At 36.1% G+C, this 24,137-nt stretch overlaps 1 protein-coding gene across 2 annotated transcripts in view; it reads left to right on the top strand.

Moving 5' to 3' along the window:
- Positions 1-24,137, top strand: part of SOX6 (SRY (sex determining region Y)-box 6) — a 270,394-nt gene that overhangs the window by 44,085 nt on the left and 202,172 nt on the right. For both annotated transcript variants that reach the window (XM_010563828.1, XM_010563827.1), the window contains exon 4: positions 5,101-5,311. In XM_010563828.1, coding sequence (XP_010562130.1) covers positions 5,101-5,311 — 211 coding nt within the window. The remainder of the gene's footprint in view (positions 1-5,100; positions 5,312-24,137) is intronic.

Genomic DNA, 24,137 nt, shown 5'->3' with positions numbered 1-24,137 from the left:
TTCAGCTGCTGGGCAGTAAGATTTTCTGGTTTAGTCATCTCTGCAAATAAATACCTCTTCAACCTAAAACATTTTTATATCTGACACAGTAAGGCAAAGAAAAAGCTTAAGATGTAAAATCATCATACACATTGTTCCTTAAGCAGTCAGATTTGTGCCTAATTTTGTGTAATAAGCTATCTTCAAAATTTATTGTTTGCCAATTATTAAGGGCTAGTCTGGAAATGCCACCATAGTGGTGGGCAAAAATCCCTGTGCAATACCCTTGTGTAATCTGGTATGGGCATAAACTGTTTTTCTACAATTATCCAGTGTTAGTGTGTGAGTGGGAGGATAGTTTTATAAGTCTAGCAAAGGTATAGCGGGATCCTGAGCAATCTGCACCAGACGTTGCTTTGGATCAAACTGAGAAGAAACCCACTTTGCTATGTTAGCTGTAGTAAGCACTACTTTTACCTAACACTTTCTGTTAGGACCAAATTCGAAATTTTACAAACATAGCTTTTTCTTCAATTTCTTCTTTTCTAAGCACTCTATGCTTTACTGAAGTAAAATGTGCTTCAGATGGACATAATATTTTGATACTGACACTTTATTAAAATGTTGATATTGTTCTATTTCTTGACTGGAAATTGAATTAATCCTAATACACTCAAGATTAAAAACATGTAGGGTTTAGTGACTGAACTTCACCAGTGTTGGATGAAGAAGTATGCTCTGTGTTAAATCCTTTGTCCATAGACTAAATGTTTGCTATTTATCGTATTATAAGATATTTTCCTTTTTACCCCCTCCTTACATGGAATTCACTGAAATCAGTAAGAATAGCACACTTGTAAAACGCACCTTTCAAAGGCATGGTCATATGTTGAAGATATTATTTCAAGTTTAGACTTAAAATGCCATTTTACAGAAATACATGAATTTTAAACCTGAGAATTCAGGGATGTGTCAGTTGTCTAGTGTATTATGTAGCTACTGGATGAATTTGGGCACCAGATTTTGCCCAAATATGTTAAGTGGACATTCATATCAGTCATATTCCCTTGCCCATTTTCTTCTTAATTTTTATCAGTTATACTGAGAAAAGTTGACTTTCATGGAGAATTTTCATCACTGCTAGTGGATTGCTTAGCTGGATTTTGCAAAATGCAAACCTTTGAGTTGATCTTGGCTAGGCACTTTACTTGTCTTTACATCTTCTTCCATGCTCTTGGAAAAAGCATGAAAAATACCTTTAACAACATCCTTTCTTTCCTCTATTCAGGTCAAATGAACTGAAGCTTCCTCATTCTGTAAAAGGTGGCTTCATAAAGCTTCTCAAGTATAGGATCTCTTCCATTATTGAATCCTCCCATATTCAAAAGAACCAGGTTGTCATTTCCTAACCTTGAATTTATCTTCTTGTTCTATGATAAGAAGCATGGTTGTCCTCTTCCATTCTGGACTCCAGATTTTCTAGTGAGAGTACCTTATGCATAAAAGCAAGAGGACCAACGAACAACTTGTGGAGATGATACACCTCTTCTCTCAGATAACACATATGATCCACTAGTCTCTTTTCAGAGGGTACATGGGCCATCAGGTATTTCCAGTTACATTAGCAGGGTATCTGCATGCTGCTTGTGAATGTCAATGCGAATTAATTTTTGATAGCCAGGCCTGCATCTGATGTATGTGATAGTTGTACTTTTGGTCATGCAGTGGGTAAGGGGCTGGGACTTAAATGTGACATGCATTGGTCCACAAAAGATTATAATGTCCACCAAGCAAATTAAAATCCTTCATAAATTCGCTGCGACGTTTATTTATTTTCAACAAACTGAATGCTGCAGTTAACAACTTCCCTTCAAATGTAGTTGAGTCACCTTTCTAGAGAAAATATAACAGAAATGCTTCCCTTGCCCCATTGTTCCTTGATCTGTCTAGTTTGCCACGAACGTGAGGTCAATATAACCTGTTCATATGGTTGGAATAAAAAACAAAGCTGCCAACAGTAGATACACAGGAGTAAAAATATCTACTCTGATTGCAAAGCTATAAAATTTCTTCCAAAACCTTTTCAGTGTTTCATTTTAGCTACATCTTATTTGTAGATTATTCACAAATTTATCTAGAATCGTAGAATGCATGGGAATTGGTTTTGTTTCTTGTAGATAGTTGTACATGCAGCTGATTTAGATTTTTCTAGCTGAGTTCTGCTGTTATTAGATAAGATATTTACACTGGACTGGTCTACAGTTTTTCCATTTGCCCATTTAATCCCTTGAATGCCTTTCAGTTTGTGCAGTTTTCCTGCTGAATCCTCAGCCACTCTTTTTAACTATTTCTGATTTCAAAAGAAGATGGGGCTCAGAAAGGCATCCTTGCTGGGTTTCTTAGAGTGCCAATTCAGATAATACACTGCAAATGTACTAGCTGTTTAGTGACCCCAATACTATAGCCATAGGGCCAAATAGAACCAAAAATATTGGGATACTTTTTATTCTTTTATTTTTATTCCACATTTTAATTACCCACAAAACTGACAACGTAAAATTATCTATTAGTTGGACAGATCCTCATTCTTGCAAACGCTGTCATTCTGCCTCCATTCCATAAACATACGTCATTTGTATGGAGTTTAAACTGGTCTCATCTTCATTATGGACATTGCAGTTTTTTGGGCAAGAAAAAGAAGTGTGGATGTGCTGCCTAATGGAGGCAGGACTTGGAGAGTCTTTCATTAGCAGCGAAGTAACAGTGTGCTGGACCACGTATGCGTCCAGACGAGGGAGAGGATAGATTATCAGGAGGAAGAACATTCAGTCATTTCTACTTGCTCCACAGATTAGCCTTATCTTCTTGTTTCCGGCCTAAACAATAGACTTAATGTTCCTTGCTAAGAGCATGAAAAACCCTACATTGAGCCTGATGGATATGCTTCATGTACTGTAAGAGGACGTTGCTTTCTTGAGAACAAACTCCTTTAAAATTACTGAGTTGCTCTTGTACTGTAGGCTTCGAAGGTGAAAATGCCATGTTATATAGTATTAATTCTTCACTGAGGAAATGTATTATAGAAATTCAAGTTTTAAATTTGAAAAATATTAGAAGATGCTTTTTTCATCTCCATTGTAACTTAGACCAAGTTTTAAGAAAATTGCAAAGTAGGTTTCAGAAACCATTGAAGATAAGAAAGCCTTCCTTTTCTAAAGGCAACTAAATAAATTCAGCTCTGTACCTGGTCTAAGATATCGTTGTCCTTTTCTATGTTTGATTCTTTAATGAATACAATCGGATGGAATGAAAAATTCTTTAATGTTTGATACATGAAAAAATGGAGGTAAAGTTTTTGTTCCATGTCACCTCTCTTTCTGTCTGTGCTTACAAACCCTCTGTCATTCCTACTGTGTTGACAGGGGTGCTGCTACTGCTGGGATGCGATAGTGTCTCTTCTAGTTTCCTGTCTTGGTGAATAAAAGCATTTTCAACATCACTAGCAAATGCTGCCTCCTTCTCCAATGGCAATAATAGTGTTGTGCTGATCATGTACTGCTGTACTTGCTGATGATTTGTCACCACCACCTTCTATGCAGTCTACAGCCCTTAGTTACCACACTTGCTCATTGTTAGTGTTGCTCCTTCTGTTACATTGCACAGCTACTTCTTAATCCCTTCAAGACTGAAGCAAAGATTTATGTCTGATGTTCTTGCTGATGGTTAATGTTTTATAGTCCGCCTTTCTTCAGACCTTGTTTCACCTGGGACATTTACCAACATGTTTCTTGAGTACTCTGTAGATGGGTACTTTCAGCTCACAGAGTAGTAGGAATATTATTGTTTGTGGGGAACACTATGCATTGGGAGAATGATTTTTGATAGAACTATTAATTCATCTCTTAATCCTTAAATATATTGCCACTACTATTATTGCTCTTTAATTTTAAAGAAAATCTGTTTTATGGCATCAAATATACACACTGACATTTCTAGGCATACCATAAACAAAAAACCTTGACATTTTTTTATGCCCGATTTTTAGTACTCCTAGCCTAGTACTATTAAAAATGAAAATAGAATAATAATTTTGGAAGGGGAAATGTGTGAGAAATTCCCATGGTTGAGTTTTTGAGGGCAAATTGAAGAATTTGTGCTCCTTTTAACTGAAAGAGTGAAAGTGGAGACGCAGCAAATGTTGCATCTGTGGTTGGGAGAATGAGGAGTCTGAGCCACAGAAGTTCACGAAGGGCTTGACTGTTGGGTGATATCATAAAACTGAGGAGAATTGGCATTACTCATTGCTTTTTGATGACTTTTTTTTTAGCTTATTGCTCAAATACTATGCCTTATCCATTGACAAGGGAGATGAACCCTTTTTACTTGTCTTTCTGTGTTTTTGGCTATATAACACCTTCTCTGATACATGTAGTCTCAATAGCTGTGTATCAGCATATGCGACTTGTTCTGCCGTAAACTCATTTCTTTGCTCATTCTTGTCTATGTTAGCTTGGAAAGTAACATCTCCTTTTGTATATTAGAAGCATTATAACCTTCATGCTTTAAGAAAAGGGTTTAATTTAAAGAGCAATGAGTGAGCATGGGTAGACACATACCATAAGCTTTATTTAACTGTGAAGTAGAGTCCTTGCTCCTCAGTCATTATTGGCCTAACTCTTTCTGGTTTTAAGTTATGTTGTTTTCCATTAGCTGAGGATCTATCCAGGAATAATTTGTCCTTGCCTGTATTTTCTTTCTTAGTGCTACATGTATTGCCCTTACTTAAGGAACTAAAGAAAACTGTAAAAGCTTAACAAATTCATTGAAAAAAGTATTAAAGTGGCTTGTTTCTGACAAGGAAAATCCTTGATGAGGAGTATCTTAGGCATGAATTATGATCATTAGAAGCATGGAGAGGACTGGCCTTAAGGAAAAAAGAGACCCTGTCAAGCACTGAAACTGAGAAATTCAAATCATAATGTTCATTTCAGAAACTGGAGGATAAATGTAGGTTCATTAGTATTACAGAGTAACAAGTAATGCTTTCAACTTTTACCTTTTTGAGATCCTTTTGACATAAGAGAATAGCCTATGTTTTCACATTGTATTGTTTCTTTGCAGGAGTCAGAGAGTAGTAAGTTATGTTCCCTATATTCCTTCCGAAATACCTCTACCTCACCAAACAAGCCCGACGAAGGAGGTCGTGACCGCAGTGAGCTAATGACCAGTGTTAATTTTGGAACACCAGAACGCCGCAAAGGAAGCCTTGCAGATGTGGTGGACACGCTGAAGCAGAAGAAACTAGAAGAAATGACCAGGACTGAACAAGAGGGTATGTGTTGGATAAGACCGATAGAGTTTCCTCACCCCAAACCCTACAATTTTTAGGCATAACGAATGTGTTGGGTACCAAGAGCCAGAAAATTGCATAATTGGCAAAGGCAAGGATAAAGTTATTCACAGGTTACCATGGCAATGGCAGTTTGAGATCTATTAGGAATTTTAGACAAATATGCCAGTTTTGTAAAACTTTCTAAATTGTATTGGTTGTCTGTGAGTCAAAGCAAGAATGTTGGTTTAGGTGAAAACTCAACTCTTTCTTGAAAGATTATGATGAATTCTTAACTGGCTGTAGAGTTGTGAGGGATATTCTTCAGTGGTATTCATTCTTTTTCTTTTAAAAGATAAATGTTTATTTTAAACAATAGGTATGAATAAAACATGAGCTGGTTTGTTTTGCCTTAGAAATTCTCATCTTTCATCACCTTAATGACCCAGCATCTGTGGCTAGGAGAATGGGAAACAGTTTTAAGTGTAAAGACTACCTACTTCTGACCCATACAGCTAGAACTGTGGCTGAAGAAATACATTTTTTTACAGTCTGCTCAGGTATTGTTACAAGTGTTAAAAAAGAGAGATGAAAATGAAGACAAATCTTTGCGCTCTAAAGCAGTTTATGTATTCAGTCCTTATTCAGATATTTTCATTGACTTTGCTAAGATTTTGGCCTTGATAGGAACTAAACAGAAGTGGAGCATGAGTTTATCAGTATATGTGTGCACATGGTCAGGGTCCACTATGAAAATCTCTCTTCATGTCAAGTAGAATGAAGTCTTGGTTGCTTCTGCAACAATACCTTCTAGTCTGTGAGCTCATACGTGAGTTTGAACCAGGGAAGATGTGAGAGAAGGAGGGTCTGAAATAGGTTAACAGGTGTGGGGGCACCTGTGTGGATTCTGTTAGTTATTTTACCAGTGTTGATTTACGGCATTAAAAATAACCCAGGAAGAGTATTTGTAACATAGTAGAACCACAAGGCAGCAGAACTTTTTGATCCTTTTTTTTCTTTGAAATATGAATGAGTTCAGTATGATTTTACCTTCTCGATTTTATGGTATGGTCACAGTGCACTTCAAACAGGGCACTTCAGGATCCCTTGGCTCCCTGTAGCAATGTAAATTTCAACTAAAATTGATGCTGATACAATAATATGTTTAAATATGGGATAAAATCATGTAGGGATGGAAGTAGGCTTTCAAATTTCTTGGCATAATTGTTAAATGCCAGCACACAGATAAATGTGTTCCATAGGTGTCCTTTCTGAAGCTGGTGAAACATCTCTAAAGAGAGAATGTCCCAGATTCTTTACTACCATCTGTCTGTTTTCAGCTGTAAAGATCACTCTTTTAAAAATTGCTTTCTTAGATTTGGTGGTTAGACTAAGAAAACTATTTTAAATGTTACTTTGGCAAAGTTGTTTTTTACAGTCAGTAACAGTCGTTCGACACTCCATGCTAATCAAAGGTCTTGGCTCATACTTTGCTGCAGGAGTATACAAGTTGCTGTTGATTATAGTGACACCACAGCTAAGACTTTTCCAGGAGTATACTGAATGGTGTGCTAATAAAAATGTGCATCAAAAAGTTTAAACATAGTATCTTACTGTAAGGATTCAAGCATTTCATAGCTTATTTTTGTATGAATTCTCAAGAATTTTCTGCACTTCCTCTGTATCAGTATGCACTAGCTGATTTAAGAGAGGTATGTACACAGCAGAGAGATGCCTCTCACTAAGTGTGAGCCTTCCATGCTGTATGTTCTCACCAGCTGTGAAAAAAAGGTCATTTCTGACCTATAAAATAATCTTGCCTTTTATGGACTGCATTATACTGGAAAAATATTCTAAAATCTGCCTGTAAATTCAAAGGTAATTGACTGTATCTTCATGTTAAGTTCTTTTCAATTCATCCAGCATTTTCTGTAGAAAAAAAGGTCACTTCCATTTTACAGAAAATAATTAATGAACATCTGACTTTTACCATATAAACTAACATGGAAAAATCATTAATAGAAAGATTGGAAATTCTTCAGGATATTACATTTAGGAAGTTCAATGGTTTTAAACTTCTGTGTAGACTAGGAATACCAAAATTCTTATGACAGGTTTGAATACCTATTTCAGTGTTCAGAGGTTTCTCTGAATTAAAAAGAAGTAAACTCTCCATACTTGTTTGATTGGAATAAAACAATATTTTAAAAATAATTACTATGTTAAGACTCTGATCTTTGTTGTGACTGTGAGTGCTGCAACTGACTCAGTGCAGGGTCATTTGGAGAAATGAGGTCTGAGATTACGAAAATGTTTTACCACCTTATAGTCTCTTTTAAGCAACCTAATTAATAGCCTAATCACACATGTACCATACGTGATGCTCTTTAACATCTGTCCTTTAAAATAGATTTCTATGGAGTTCTTTTCTTAAAATGGTGTGCAGCCAATGCTGTTGAGGAGCCCTTTGCATAGAAAGTCCTGATCTGTCACAAAATTGCTTAACCAAATTAAAAAACACCTGCTGATATTTTGAGCAAATAGATAGCATAATATAATTGCTTTAATGAATGTAATGGGGAAAAAACATGTATTTCTACTGTATACTACTGTGTAAAATCTGGGGGGCTCAAAGTCTTGCATCACTCCTTTGAAGAAATTCATAGTACATGGTAGCATCTTTTATAGGGAGAAGCCCCATGACCTTTGATGTAGCTGTGGGAATTGGGCTAACATACGGTCATATGTCGAGTTAATTGTAGAATTAGAAGTGGAATAAAGAACTCAAGAATTCCAGTCATCTGCTCTAACCCCCACACGAGTACAGCAACAAGTCTCTTTTAATGTTATTGTAGTAACTTTCTGGTCCATCTCTAGGATCTGAACTGGAGTAATATGAGTTACCGGTGTCAGATACTTAAATATTTTGTGGTGTACCTTCAGATATTCGATGTCTATTATGCTTGTATATACTACCTGTGGTCTCCGTTGTACCTCATAACATTGGGAAAGAAATATATACGGAAAGACTTTGTCGTGTCTAAATAGATATATTTAATCAGAGTCCTTTGGCTTCTGAAAATAAGTTGTCTAATGAGAATTTCAGCTGAGCAGCTGTGACTGAGGAGGTCAACAGGCATTGCCTAAGAGAATATGGCCCAGCTGGTTAAATCTGGTTGTTGTAGTGATTTAAATGGTCAAGTGCTGCTTGTAATCCAGGACCGTCTGTTTGTAAAGGAAAGAGTGAGTGCTTCAGCATAATGTACAGCTGTTTTAATCTCTCTTTAATAATAGTGCTTCAGCCAGTGTCATGTCTTGCGTATAATACTGGGAACATGAGCGCCTCATACAGGACTGAATATACCTTAGGTGTGTTTTTAGGATTATTTGTGGTTTGTTCAAAGATTACCAACATCACAGGATAAACAACATTTTTTGACCTCATGGTCCAGTATTTGCATACTTTGTACATTAAGGCATTCCTGTGTCTGAATTTGTAATGACTTGGAAATGAGAAAACTGATGATAAAATTGTAACTGGGGGAAAAAAAAAAAGAATGCTACAAATATTTAGAGTTAATTTGAGTATGTGAAGACTTTGCTGACATGTGTTCTCATAAGACAGAAGAGGTCAGAAATGAACAGGTGTCTAATTTAATCAACAACACTAGACTCTAGGGCCTTTTGGATAACTTCAATATATTCATCATCTTAGTTTTTCTACGAGCAGAAGGATTGTTTTACTGGCTTTTTAATTTGGAAGTATCCTCCAGTACAATCAAGTATTAAATCTCTTTACAGCTCAAATGAAGAGTTTATGTTAGATAGTATGGTCAGAATGCTTCTTTCTCTTTCCATCCCCCTTCAGTAAAAGACCTTTCTTTCAGAATATTGCTTATATTACTTTTGTGAGACAGATTTACATCGCCTGGGCTGTCTGAATTCTAGGCTGAGAGTTGGCTTCCAGACAACTATCCTACTGTACTTCATCATAAGCCTCTACGAGCAATAATTAGTAGTACACATCTTGACTGTAGCTAGGAGAGCAGATTTCCCCCTTTCAGATCTGGAATGCTAGGTTGGCAGGTCAGCTGGCACTTCTGAGCTGGAAACTGGGCATGTCATTTCTGCTAAGTGCTAAGCCCTCATTACTCAGGGCCTGGATTCCTAATTCACTTTTGACCTTGATTCTGAGCGATGTATACAGTATCATTTTTCAACCGAGCTCAGTTCACAATTCTAGCACAAGCTTTTTATAAACTGCTTCCCATTCTTGTTTCCTCCTTGAAGACCATAGCTGAACAGTCAGAGATCAAAGATTTTTACGTATGCATGTTGGAATAATGAACATCTATATAAAGAGTAGTATATTCATAAATTTCCATCTATTCTCTGTCATGTGCACCTGTTTGTACTCTCTCGTTATGGGTGGATATATGTAACTCATAGTGATATATAATACGTCTAAAGATATCTAAATTAAAAATTAAGGATTCACATGTATTATTAATTTTATATGCAATAGGGAAAATCTTACTACTCTACTTGCTAGTGGTGTTTTTTCTGATTTTGTGTTTTGTTATTTTTATTGCTCCATTTTCATTAGTTAATAATAATTGAAGGCTTTCTTTTATATTGACTTAAAATAGATTAACACTTCCCCTCTAAAATTTTCTATCATGCCAGTAAGGACAGTATACTCAAGTACTGCACACACAAGTATGCACATATATCCTGTTGACTTCACTGGGAAGTAAAGAAACTTAAACTTTCACATACTGTGTTTTATAACTGGACACTGGTAAACCATTTTGGTTGTAATTTTATGCAGGCTCTTAGGGTTTTTTTTGTTTGTTTGTTTGTTTTTTGTTATTGTTGTTTTGGGTTCTTTTTTTTTTTTTAAATGAAATCTGTGTGTGTTATATTGTATTAAAGGAATAGGAGAGTTTCAGTTTTGTATTCTTTGTTTTAAGCCTTCCACAGCGGAGAACAGAGTTCAGGCATATACTGTTGTCTTCTGGTATAGTTTTAAGCACAACCCTTAACAATATTACTTCAGGAGTTCTCTTTTGTGGATGAAGTCTAGAAGTGAACTACTGACCATCTGTAGTCAATGAATATTTTTGAAAGTTTTTCAGAAGTTTTGCTGAGATTTAATTCAAGTTATCTGTCTTGTGGTGTGCTCCATACTCACACTTTTAACTGATGAAGGCATGATCCCTGGTTGTCCTAATACACCTGGCATTTATAGACCCCCATTCTTTATTCTTCAGTTTTCTTGATGGCTACAGGTATTTTGTTCTGTTTCAAGCCTTCAGAAATGTTACTGGGATTTGGTATTAGGATCATGCAAACTATTTGTTAAAAATGAATTAATACTACTGTTCTATTTTTTGTGATACCTGTGGAATTGTAAATGGTAACTGGCATTCCTCTCAGCTAGAAAGAAGCTGTTTGGATGTGGAAAAAACTCACCTTCTTCAAAATCCTTTCATCATCTTTGAAAAACCTTGCCACATCTGCTAGGTACCACCCTCATGATGTTTCCCTTTTCTTCTTCTTAAAAATCATTTTTGGTAAACAAATTCAGAATCAGTTATGTATATAGTTAATTTAATACATATATTTTACTTTCTTTTTGTTAGAAGCTGTATATGGTAGCATCTAGGCTGAGGAATTTTTCTGCTAAGCTCCAAGCATGCTTCCAAAATAAAACCACAAAAGCCCAACAGTCCACAGAATAAATAGATGACTTGGATCAAGCTAGAGGAGAGATATGAGGCACAATTTCCTAAACTGCTGTTTTCTTGAATTACTTATCTCTTTACCATATAATTAAATGCAACTCATTGTCTCTCTCTTTTTTTTTTTTTTTTTCATCCAATGATCTTGGTAGAATCACATTGGTCACTCCTTTTTTGTGCAATTTATGTTGATGTTTTAGAAAAATATATTCTTCTATTTAGAGAAGTTTTATAGATCATAAAATCTCTAAGAATTCATTTGTTGAAGTGTACAATGAATTCCTATGTCTTAATGTGTTAAATTAAAGTAATTTAGGACTTTTTAGGAACATTACCACAAAGAAAGTGGTTTCTAGGATTATTTTCCTGGTAACTAAAAGAAGATGCAGCCTAGTTTATTTCTGTCTGATGTATTTGATTTTTCTATCAAAAATTTATTCTTGTTTGAAGCAGAAATAACTTTAATGAACTTGTTTTAACGACATTTAGAATGCAACATATGTTTAGATAATTTTTTTTTTCAAAGGCAGACCCAATCTGTGTAACCATACCTTATCTGGTCATTAATATTTTGTCTCATATTTTTATTTATCCTTCTAGGTATATGTGAATTTATGCATTTTTTATTATTTCCTGCCTTATATCCTTCAAGTCTTTCAAAGTACTGTTTTGTGATTAAATGCTATCTCACAATTTTTATTTAAGAAACTGGCACATGTTCTCACCTTTCCACCTTATCTTTGCAATTATTATCTGGCTGTCTACACTACAATCTTGCCCAGTGTTGTAGCATTTGAGCTTCTGGTGATTACTCAGGTTCTGTGTGGATTACAGTATACTAATTCTTCAGCATTTTTCAGTATGTCTCATGCTACATCTGAAAGTTTCCATTCAGTTTTATTTGTTCGTGGCACAGAAATGGGGAACAGTACAGGCTTTTACATAGGTAACAGGAAGAATGAGATCTATATGAATAAGTCAATAGATTATGGAGACCATCTTTTTTGCTAAAAGGTTTTCATGTCCCTTCAGTTCTTAGCTCTAATTCAGGATTACCAACAAGAATGTGGCGAGTGTGATGGTAGCATTTTTTGTAACAGGATCTGCTGGAAGTTGCACGGAAATAGCCACATGAGGACCTGTGAGGTGAAAATACACCTTGGTTACTATCAGGCAGTTACCTAGACGTAGAATCTATGGCATTTTAGGGACCTTCTACTTTTCTGGAGGTTCAGTTTCCCAATGCAGGTTGTTCTTTTGTACCTCTGCACCTCTACAAAATTATTGCTTTTGCTAATAAACAGAGTTGATCACAGCTCAAATCCTGATGTGGGGAGTCTGAAATTCAGGTCTCAGTTCTGAAGACTGGGACATCCTTTCTAGCTATGATAACTCTTGAATGTATTTTTGGGTAGAGGTTTACTTTCACCATTTTGAGATGCTCACATTACATTGAGGAAATGTCTTTATTCAGCCCTGAATATTTGAGATGAGTAAAATCCTTTTCATTATAACAAATGGGCTTTCAGCCTTTCCTCATTGTCTGTGAACTTGAGCTGTATACAGGGACAGATTAAACTGAAACAGGCCAAAGTGTTCTCAATGCCAGCATCTACTGACCATTCCAACCAGTTCCTACCCAATGACTCTGTTTTCCAATGTCTTACCTTCAAGGGCCATGTCATCTTTTTCTTTAATCCCACTGGACTTCTCAATTCTGACATTGTCCACTGCTGGATACAATTTAATTTAATTTAATTTTTATTGTGTGATAAATTGTCTCCATGCTTCCTTTTTTTGTATAATTTTCTGCACTATGCTCCTCTACATTTTTGTCTCCTTTTAGACATGGTATAAGATCTGTTATCTTTACACTATTTGTATGTTATTAGTATTACGAAAGCATTATTAAAAAAGCATATCTAAAAAGCCAGCTTTTTCTTTAGGGCAGTAAGAAAGGCAAATTCAGTATGAATGGGTACAACTGACATTGGGCTCTGTGGTGAAGAACGTAGGTGAGTAAATAGCTGTAAAAATATGGAGAGTTGCTTCAGTTGTGTGATCTTGGCAGCAGAAAAATAAATTCAAACTTCATTGGTTTCTGATGTACTGTGACACAAACAAGGTTATGATCAGATCATGCTTTAAAATGGGAGTTGAAATACATTTTGTAGTCATCAGGTTAATATTAGGGACTAGACTGCAATACTTCCCTTCCTAAATTTGCTGAAGTAAATATAAAAATAGGAGGGAAAGATAGGGCTAGAATGTGGCCGATCTTGTATGCCATTGTATTTTCCAAGTTCTGTACGGTGAATGACCTGAGATTTCTTTCATGATGAACTTTAGTTTTAGTTGGTCTTATTTGCTTTGCCATTCCTGCTGTTTTGCAACAGGGCCTAAAAGTGCTTTAAGTGCTTGTGACTGGGGTAATGAATGAAAATATCTTTCCAGCACTGAGAGTATTGCATTAGACTGAATAGTCACCTTACTTGTAAAAGCACTATTAGAGAGGGGCAGCTGTAAGTAAGGATAACGATTTGTGTCCAGTGCTTATTTACTGAAAATTGTAAATGTATTATTTATTGAGAGCTCTCCAGACAGTGCTTGTCAGAATAAAAATGTCAACTCTAAGCAAAATGTTATAATACATAATAAAAATGCTAGGTACGCACTTTAGAGATACAGCTAATTAGATCTGCTTTTCTTAAAGAAATGACAGTAAAAATGCTCAGCAGCATATACATTTTAAATGCTGATATATTCCTTATTTTTCTATACAGTATTTGGTTTAGATACCTTATCATTACTTAAAAATAATTTTGACAACTTTATTTGGTTGCCACAAGAGAGACAGAGGCATTCGCTGCCTGGCTGCACGAGGCAGCTACATGCTCAGGCTGTCTTGTTCATCTATCGGAGAGAGCAGCTACTCTCACCTCTGTGTTTTAGTCTGAAGCTCCAAGATGCCTATTCTTTCATGAGGGAAACCTGCCTCTGGTGGAAACAACAAACAATTATTAAGATTAGTCTTCAGCCGTGCTAATTAACCCCAAACAAATATTATGCTAAGGAGACTAAATCTATTCAACGTCAGTATTACTTTTGTGTATTATTAAATACAAGTAAGAGTTAGGAAAAAAAAAAAGTAGTTATTTTTTTCCATTTAAAATACTACTTTATTTAAGTGTTAAGTATTTTTTAGACATTTTTATTTTCCCTGAAATTTGTAATGGGAAGAATTTGAGCTTAAAAGATTTGGAAATCTTCTAGAATGTTTTAGAATGTGAGGGAGGAAATTTGATTTTGCATTTATCCTTTTTACAAAGAACTGCTCAGTTCAGCATCATAAAATTTAGGATGTCATCGTTAAAAGCACCTTTCTTCTTCCAAGTGTATCAGCCAATACATGAAAGATCCTTACTGTGTTTATTTCAGTGACAATCTATCCATGTTCTCCTGCACTCACTTTGCTGTTGGTTTCATAGCGCTGGAGAATCACAGAGTGGCTGAGGTGGGAAGGCACCACTTGCGATTGTCTGGTCCAACCCCCCCTGTTCAGGGCACGATCACACGATCACCTACAAGAGGTTGCTCAGGGCCATGTCCCATCAGTTGTTGAGTATCTCCAAGGACAGAAACTCCACAACCTGTTCAGTATTTGGTCATCCTTACGATAAGAAAGGTTCTTCTTATTTTTCAAGGGAATTTCCTGTATTACCATTTAAGCCCTTTGCCTCTGGGCCTGTCACTGGGCACCACAGAGAAGAGTGTGGGTCTGTCTTCTTTGCTCCCACCATCAGATATTTATATATTATCCCCTGGAGCCTGCTTTTTTCCAGGCTAAACACTCACAGCTCTCTGAGCCCCTCTTCGTATGAGAGATGCTCCAATCAGTTGGTTGTCTTATGGCCCATTGCTGGACTTTCTCCAGTATGCCCATAACTTTCTTGTACTGGGGAGCCCAGAACTGGACACAGCACCCCAGGTGTGGTCTTAAATATGGTTTATTTTAAGGCCTCTAGTTCTGCACTGTAGGACTGATCTTGGTACCTTTAAAGCCAAGAAGGGCTTTATCTTAAATTTCACTGGTAGTATGCTCAAGGCCTGTCTGAGTCCTGTTCAGCTGTATAATTTGAGTTTTAGTCCAGCGTGTGTGCTCTCACTTCCCAGTGCATAGCTGATGAGCGCCAAGTGAAAACCAGGAACAAAACATAGTTCAGTACTCTGAACTACATGTTTCTGTGCTTTGTAAGTGTGTTTTGGATTGTGATGAATCCTTCCAATTCCTATTTGTAGCCAGGCTTCTTCCTTATTTACTCATTGGCATGTTGATCTCCAAAATGAAGCAAGAGTTAATAGTTGTTAATGTGTCAAAATCCTCCCTCTTCCTTATTACTTTAATAACATAAAAAAGTGGTGGTGTTTCTATAGAGTTCAGACTGCGATAATAGCCCTTGTTAAAAATAGTCGTGAGGGCAAGTACTGTGTAAACATCTGCGGATAGCTCCTGTTAGCATTGCTCCGTCCTGACTAGCAGCACCCCTTCCACTGCAGTCTTGGGTCGGTCTTTAACGTGGGCTGCCAATCAGTAAAGCTGTGCCAAAATGTCTTGTTCTACAGCCTAGCATTTTGGAATGTATCTAATAGCTGTTTTCTTTTATTAATCATAATGTATTTTTAGTTTTACTTACATAGGTGCCCAGAGTTCCTGGGCACAGTGCCCTATGTATGAATGCCTGTTTATTTTCATCTTGCTTTTTGTTAACTGTTTTACTTAATGCTTTACATAACCATTTGCTGTATTTCGACATGAAGCTAAAATGCACTGCTGCCTGCTCACATTTCTTAAAGAACTTGATGTGACATCACCTTCTACAGTGAATCATGATCTTCACTGAAACTAAAAAAACCCATCCTGAATACTCTTCTGTCTCATTTGTTTGAAAATGTTGAAGCAAGCAGGCTCTTTCACCCATCTGGAGGAACTCTGAACACTACAGTCTAGAGAGCCTGCAGTGGCACCAAAAACATCGAGAGCTCTGTACTGAATTTCTTGTTAGTCTAATACCACCTTAAGACAGAATTCTGTTTGCATTTATTGCTATGCTGTATGTGTTAAAGGATATATATAAGGACAGGATTTGGCTCTTTCTACTCTATCTTCAAATTTACCTCCACTTTCAGTATTTAAAACAGCTCTGGTTCTCCGAGTAGGTCTTAACAGTCCTTATCGCATCTTAAATATGTAACAAGCAGATTACTTTTAAATATTTACAGTGAAACAAAAACTAACACATTGGGCAGAAGTTTGTTAAAATGTCAGAACAACTTGCTGTAGTGAAAAACAAATACTGAACCAAGTTTATTCCTGAGATGACTCTATTAATTTCAATGGAATTACTGCAGGAGTATTCCTGGAAAAAAACTATCTAGTTTTTGTATCATAATTTTAACATCTTTTTACAGAACTTTGAATAGCCCGGTAGTAATTTTATAGATCTGGCATGCACGTGCATCACCAAGTAAAATAAGCTTCCTTTACTTCAGTTTCTGTTTCCTCTGTGGACTGTTTGTGTTTTTAGCTGTTTAAATGCAGTTGTTGCAGCTTTATTAATAGGTTTTATTATATCTGCAGTTACACTTTTAATTAAAAATTTAGTTGGAGCATTGGCTCCTCCAAGTTTCAGTGTATCTGTTGTTCTGTGATATAACGACGAGACAACATATCATGTCTGTTGCCTTTCTGTGTCTGTGTATCAGATAACACAACAGACAGTGGCCAGACATATAACCTCAAAAATCAAACCAATTTGTTAATGAACTAACAAGGCGATGTAATACGTATCTCTATTCAGTCGTTTCCCCCAGCTTTCAGTTTTTCCCTAGAGCAAGAGCAGCTAGTGCTGTATCAACAAATTATTTGATGACAATAATTTGGCTGATGAGAATACAAGGAAAAAGCCCCAGTCTAATTAGAAAACTCTATCTATTAGGTGGGAAAATGTGGCTAATATTTTATCTTTTATTGTAAAACTGCAATTTGCAACTTTCAGTAGTTAGCGATTTTTATGTCCCCCCTCCCCCTCCCCGCACACAAAATCATTAAAAAAAAAGCCAAAAAGAGACTACAGGATTTGAAACACAGTGGCCCTGAAGTGATGGGAAAATGGCCAAGGTGTCACAGCTAATTTCTGACCCTGCTTTATGAGTTCTGCTGTTCCTTATTCCCCTTGTCAGTCTGTGAATCCCTGAGGCTGTACAAACTGGCCTAACATCACTCAACTCCAGTTTTATATCCTCTTTTAATAATGTTGAGTCTATTCTGTCCAACTTTGATTCAGACAACCTGCTTGTCTTGAAAAAGTGATATATTTAATCAGTGGCTCTGTCTCCAGCATAGCTCCCACTGCGTGAGACTAGAGCCAAAGAGTAGTGCAGTGGCCTGTCACTTCTGTTTGAATAGGTAATGTGGAGCCGTTCAGCCGAAGAGACAGGAGCTGGAACTGCTTGTTAGGACACATGATCAAAAGCCACTCTCTGCTTTCTGCCAATCAAGCCTCATGTCGCCTTGTGGGGCAGACATTAAATAGATTTTTCTGCCGTACACTGTGGGCACTTTGCCAGTTTGACATGTGAACTGTTACAAAAGATACCAGAGTTTCCACTGCTTGCTGACTGCTTTTAAATATTACCAAGCCCTTGCTGTCCACAGTAGAATATTTTAAATAATGGATTATGATAAATTTCCACTACTATTAGGCAGTCTCCTTCCTGCTCCCAACAGTTCAAAGATATTTTTAAAAACAAAACTGTAAGTTGGTTTCTGAAAATAAGCAAGCAAACAAAAAACTGTTGAACAACCCTATGGCACGTAGATTTGAACAACATGATTATTGTCTGAGAGTTACGGTGAGTTGTTGCTTTCACTGGTGCGATTTTGAATATTGTTTTTATTTTTGGTCTTTTTACATTATTTAATTAGATTTTCCTAGTTGAGATCATAGCACTATTTTATTATTCTGTTTATGTGGAGGGATATTAAAATTGGCTTGTTTTGTAAATTAGGTTGAATTTATTTATTGTGTTTATTGGCTGCCAGTGCAAATAGACATGTCTTAAAATGGCTCTGTAGTTGTTTTTAGTTATACTTTCCCTTGTTTTTTTCCTCTTTGTCTATTACCCTTCATAACCACCTCAGCTCTTGTGCCCATGGCAACAACACTCAGTGGTGGAGGCTAACAAAGATGACATTTAAGCTTTGCCTAAGTAATGAATATTCTTTTATGACTTCCAGGGCCACTGAATTTATGTCATTTTTTAGAAGTCCCCAGTACCTAGATAACTGCTTCTATTAATGTACTTGCGGCCGTGATACCCAGATATTTGCTCCCTCGTGCTTGCTCTTCTTGACATAATATCTTTTTTCTTTTTTTTTTTTGGAGTGAAACTTTTTTACCAAAACATACCATGGCAATCTAGTGGAACTCATTTAAACAGTGAGCTACACATAAACAGCTGCTCCTTCATAAGCCATTCTTTATAATACCCTTATTACCTTCTAGTGTCTCAAATTCTGATTAGTCAACAGTGCTGATTACTGCATGGCATTCCACTGCCCATCTTCCTTCTGCTCAGCTGCTCATGTCTTAGCTGTTACGTGATTACAACACAACTTGTGCATTGTTTCTCCAAGTTGTTCTTCATATTGTATATCTTAAAAAAAGCCCCAACCAAACCCTCTTGAGGAGATGGAAAATTTTATTTTGAGTCACTATGAATTCCCTGAAACTCTGTGAATTGTTTTTGTACAACTGTGATCTTCACAGTCTGCATGCTCTGAAACTTTCTAGTAGGATGAGTAAGTTCTTTAGATTTACAAGGGTAGTCTATAAATAAATTCCAGTTAAAAGAACGTTAGAAAACTGATGGTTAGTTATTGTGAAATTTGTAATATGGCGGAGCAGGAGAGACCGAAGGCTGTGTTTAAAAAAAAACCAAAACAAATCAGAAACAAGACCCAAAACCCACACAGAGCTTTGGCCTGGCTTTGCTTTCACAAAAATCGGTGGGTTCAAGAGTCAGTAAGAACAGAGCTATGTCATGAGAAAGCAGTTTGGAAAACATACCCCCAGTAATACATGCCGAGTTTCAGAAAGATGTGTGGTGGTAGAAGGAATGCACAGAATGAGAATGGGAAGAGAAGGAATTGTATCGCCAGTGCTCTGGATCTCTGATTTCTGGTCAAAGCAGCAAACGCAGAGGTTTGTTAAGGACATTAAACTTTGTCGGCTGGTTTATAGGTAAATAGCGCGGTAGTGAGAACACCCTTGCTGTGGCTCCATAGCCCCCCGCAGCTTCCTTTGGTGCAGCCCCTTAGAATCATAGTCCTGGTGAGTATGAAACGCTGACACACTCAAAACACAACCCCATTAAAGGCCTTAAATCTGTCATTGTGCTCTGGAGCCTGTTCTGAAAATAGCAAAGCTCTTTTTGTAAATTAAAATCGGTGTGAATGGGAACAGATGTTGACATGCTTTACTTTATCTGCAGGGATCCCCGTTAGGGGGGAGAGGGTCAGTGAGGTTAGATGGTAGGAATTACTGCAAATGGGCAAAGGACAGGAGAGTCTAATATAGACATTGTCTTTGGTTTTACGCAGAGCTGTAATAATATCCAGTGGTTACTTCTGGTTGCTGGTAAGTCTGGATATAAGGAAAGGTGACTGTGTAATAATACCTTTAATTCCTTGGAGGATGCTGTCCCCTCTTACATCTGTTTACACAGATAAAGGGGAGGGATGCTCGCCCTGTTTTTCAGAGTTGCCGTACTCGGTCAGCTCTGGATTCCAAGAGATTTTGAGTGTCCTCAATTCCCGTTTACTTCCGTGTTACTTGAGCTCGCTCAGGACCTCGTGGAAGGTGCTTAGCATATCCTAGGTTCAACCAACAAAAATTGTGTATTCAGTTGGACATTGGGTAGCCTTTTCGGTATTTCAGCATTACTTTTTCAGATTTTGGGTGAACTCTTATGTTGCATTAGAGTCCCCATCAACTTTTAATAGTTTTTGAAATAAAAAAGTAGTTCTATTGGAAAATGTGCAATTTATTAAATGGCTTTGCTAGTCAATCTACATAAATTCTTGTTGAAGATTTTTCCTGATTTAAGAAAAATATAGCAAAGGATGAATTTATTTATAAGAACTGTAATAGTTTCCCTCACTTCCTTTTATATTTTAGATTACCTTATAATTTTCTAAATCTACATGAACAATAATGATCAATTTTGTCAGTATTATTCACACCTTTTATTAATTTAGCATAGATGAATAAATGTGAATGTTGTGAAGAGTTGATTGGGAATAGATTTTAAATCTGACAGTTAGATTACAGGGTACCTAAGAAAAAATGGCTCTTTCACTAGGTACCTAGTAATTTAATTCTTGTTTGAAATTATTATAATTTATTACAGTGTGTGGGTCCTAATGAATGTCTACTATTAAATGAAAAGGAGAAATTGAAATTATGAAATTCTTTTAACTTGTATCTTAAAAATCCTCTTAAACAATTCAGTAGATATTAATAAGCAATGTGCTTTTCTTTCCCTTTTATGTGAGTGCAAACAAAAACATTTTTGCCAGTGCATAATGATATTAGATGAGTGCTGCTGGAGATTCTTATTAGAATCAAGACTGTCTTAAAATAGAATGGAATAATTTTATGTGATGAAAAATATCTAAAATTTGCTATCTTGATTAGACATTTAGACCTTAACATATGAGTCCTTCTTCAAGGAAAGCTTAAAATCATTCTCTAGAAGTTTTACTTTTGTTAGAAATGCAGACGTGTGTGCTGAGAAATTAAAACTTCTCAGCATTTTTCCTACTGAAGGAGTCAGTCATCAGAGGATGAGAATATAATGACATTATAATTTTACTATCATTGTCTAAAATTATTTTTCCACTTGCCTTATTGACTTTTGAAAAATGGGTAGGAGAACTTGGTAAAAATGGGTAGATATTTCCAAACAAAAGTGAAGAACAGGCTATAGTGAAATTTTGAATAAGTGATGGAACACAAATGGTATCTTTGCTAGGAGGATGAACACACATAGAAAATTCTGAGATACAAACTATATCAGTTGATACTACTGTAGCTCACATAAAATTAGTCCACTAATGGGGTTATACCAGGATAAAATCTGTTTAGAGACTAGAAGGCCTCTAGTTTTGTCTTTAATATACCACAGTATCTAAAATTATGTGAGCATTATACAAGTATCTGATAAATAAAAGAAGGTTAGAGGTTGCAGCGGAAATTTTGTTTGTAATTACACTGTTTACAAGTCAGTAACAGTTGTGGCCTTTGGCGTTCACTGCTTTCAAACTGGCTCAAGTTTTTCATCTGTACTGTGTTTTTGTAGCTCTTCTACATCTCTTACTGGAGAGGATTTCCATTATTAAAATATTAACCAGGATCTTTCTACGAGTCAGAAAAATGTATTTCTAAGCTGAACAAATCACTAGGGTTGCCTGCCATTTCTTGATTATTTTCTTTGAGTGGAAAACAATACAGTTACCCTCCTTAGTGAAATCAACTTAGTACGAGTAATAAAATATTACCTCTGGTTACCTGTTGCTGTCTTGCAGCTGACAGATGGAGCACCAGTTGGATATTCCATTTTAAGGTACCAAGGTAGCATTGCATGCTTGCATCCTTTGAGATGCATGTGTCTTTTCCTCTGGTAAGAGTGTGCGGGATATTATTCCACTGCATGTTTCCTGGTGTGATGCCAGAAAGGAATAGAAAAAAGAACAGAAAAAAGAAAAGAAGAGAAAAGGAGGCAAGTCTGTTTTGGGGTGTCGGTGCGATTTGTCACTTCAGTAATTTTTGCATTTTCATCAAATGGATGTTTCTAAGTTCAAGTAGACATAGCTGATGCCAGTATTTTAAAAAATAGCCTGGATTTGGGACTGTATTTTTTTTTTTATATTCCCTATCCAAAATAAAAGGCACCCCAAATCACCATATTTGAAAATAACATTAGGCACAGAATAAAACTGGTTATGTTAACCCTTTGTGCTCTTTCTCACTGCACACAATTGTGGTGTAGAATCTGATTGTGTATGAACTTTACTATCTAGCTGATAGGATCCATTTCAAGCTGCTAGTAGAAAAATGGAGACTGAACAGAATTTGTTCTTTTCAAAGTTCTAAAAATACTTGGGCCTTTCTCATGAGTTAGGAATTTTTATATGTTTACTGTTCTTCACTATAACCAATTCCAACAACTGCCCTGTTGCAGTAAAAAAATAGGAGCATGCTAAAACATGAGCTGAAATATCCTTAGGAGATAACATTTCAAAATATAAATATGAATTAATGCTAGTGTCAATTTTTTTCCCCCATTTTCTAAATTTCTTAGGCGTATTATAGCTATGCATGCTGTTTATTCAAATTTATATTCAGTAAAAAATGTAAATACTATGAAACAAAATTATTTATTTTATTAAACTTGTGATTTTGGCATTATTTGAACCTTGAATGTGGAAATCTGAATGAGATGAGATTAAAAGGTTTAAATAGCTTTAAAATTATATTTACATTAGTGCAATCTGTCCATTTTAATACTAATCTGCTTTTTTAGTTGAGATTGTATTATAAAAAACCACCCAGAGGGGGTTAAAATAGTCCAAAATATTTGCACTGTGAAGCTTGTTTGTTCGTTTCTTAATCAGTCAGAGTTCTCAAGGAAAAGTTCAGTTCAGATATTAGCTATACTTCTTAGAAATGACCTTGTGGGGTAGAGAAGCATGGCACAGTGGCACTTTCCAGCTGTACACATGGTATCCGTCGGGGTACAATCATGCTCAGTCCCAGCACCGCAGGCTTGGACATATGTTGAGTTTTATTTCTTTCTTCTGACATTAATCCTATTCACCAGCTGTTCTGCCAGCTGCCATTCTTCAGCTTGGAGATTACATTTTGGGGGATACCAACAATCGCCTAGTTGACCAGTGTTGTCCCCACTTACTTTAAAAATGATTGGAGTTCTGGGTTAGCATTACTCAGTCTTTTTTACTGCCTATGTCCTTAACTGTCTTTGAATTCTAGACTTGATTTATGATCACTTTGAATACACTGCAGAAAAACCCTCAAAAGAGCTCTGATTTCCACCATACTGGTAAATCTGTGCTCACAGAAGAAAAAAAAAAAAAAAAAAAAGGTTTGCAGTTAACATTCTGAAAGCTGTAATTAATGTTACATACACTATTATGTAAACAGCATTAATTAGTGACAAATTCTTCTGATAAAAATCATATTTTAGTCAAAAGAATGTCTTAATTTTTCATTTTTACATGCGTCTATTTTAAGAAGTTGCATTTTTGTAAGAAACAGTTTCACTAATCTAGTTTGAACAGACTATTAAATCTCTGTTACACTCACAACATATACTAATAAGTCGTATAGATTTCTCAGTTCATATTCCAGATGATCTGTCCATAAGCAGGATGTTAAACATCTGTAGTTTAAGCCTTCTGGGACTAACAAATGCATTAATGCTGGAAAGAAATGTGGCCTGAACAATAAGGTTACAGACCATGTGGTAAAGAAACAACCCTGATATCATCAACTTAGCACATACGGTGCACTGTGCCTGAGTTGTAATACAGCAATAAAAGAACAATGACAGTCTTAAACTGTATCCATTTATAGCATATATTTATCGCATTCATATCAGTAAAGACAGAGAATCCCATATTCAATGTAATTATTTCATGTGGCAATTCAGAGATCTTTGTGGCACATCCTTCACAATTGAGCAAAATTGGCTATTAGCTGGATAAGGTTAAACTAAACTATAATGGTAAATATTTATTACAGGAATATTCAATTAATAACACATATTCTGCATTTCTTTGCACAGCCAGTGATTACATTCAGATCATGTAAAGCAGATGTTGGAATCATCTAACTCAGATCACACTTTAAGGAAACAGTAGCTACATTAATAAAAACCACCCACCTTGATTTATTTTCCCTGTTCTCTTTTGCAGACTTCACCAATGTTCATTTAATACAGTT

Source organism: Haliaeetus leucocephalus, unplaced genomic scaffold, assembly GCF_000737465.1.
Source record: "Haliaeetus leucocephalus isolate CR32 unplaced genomic scaffold, Haliaeetus_leucocephalus-4.0 Scaffold173, whole genome shotgun sequence".
Taxonomy (NCBI): Eukaryota; Metazoa; Chordata; class Aves; order Accipitriformes; family Accipitridae; genus Haliaeetus; species Haliaeetus leucocephalus.
The sequence above is the reverse complement of the archived record's forward strand: the minus strand, read 5'-3'. Positions and strand labels throughout refer to the sequence as shown.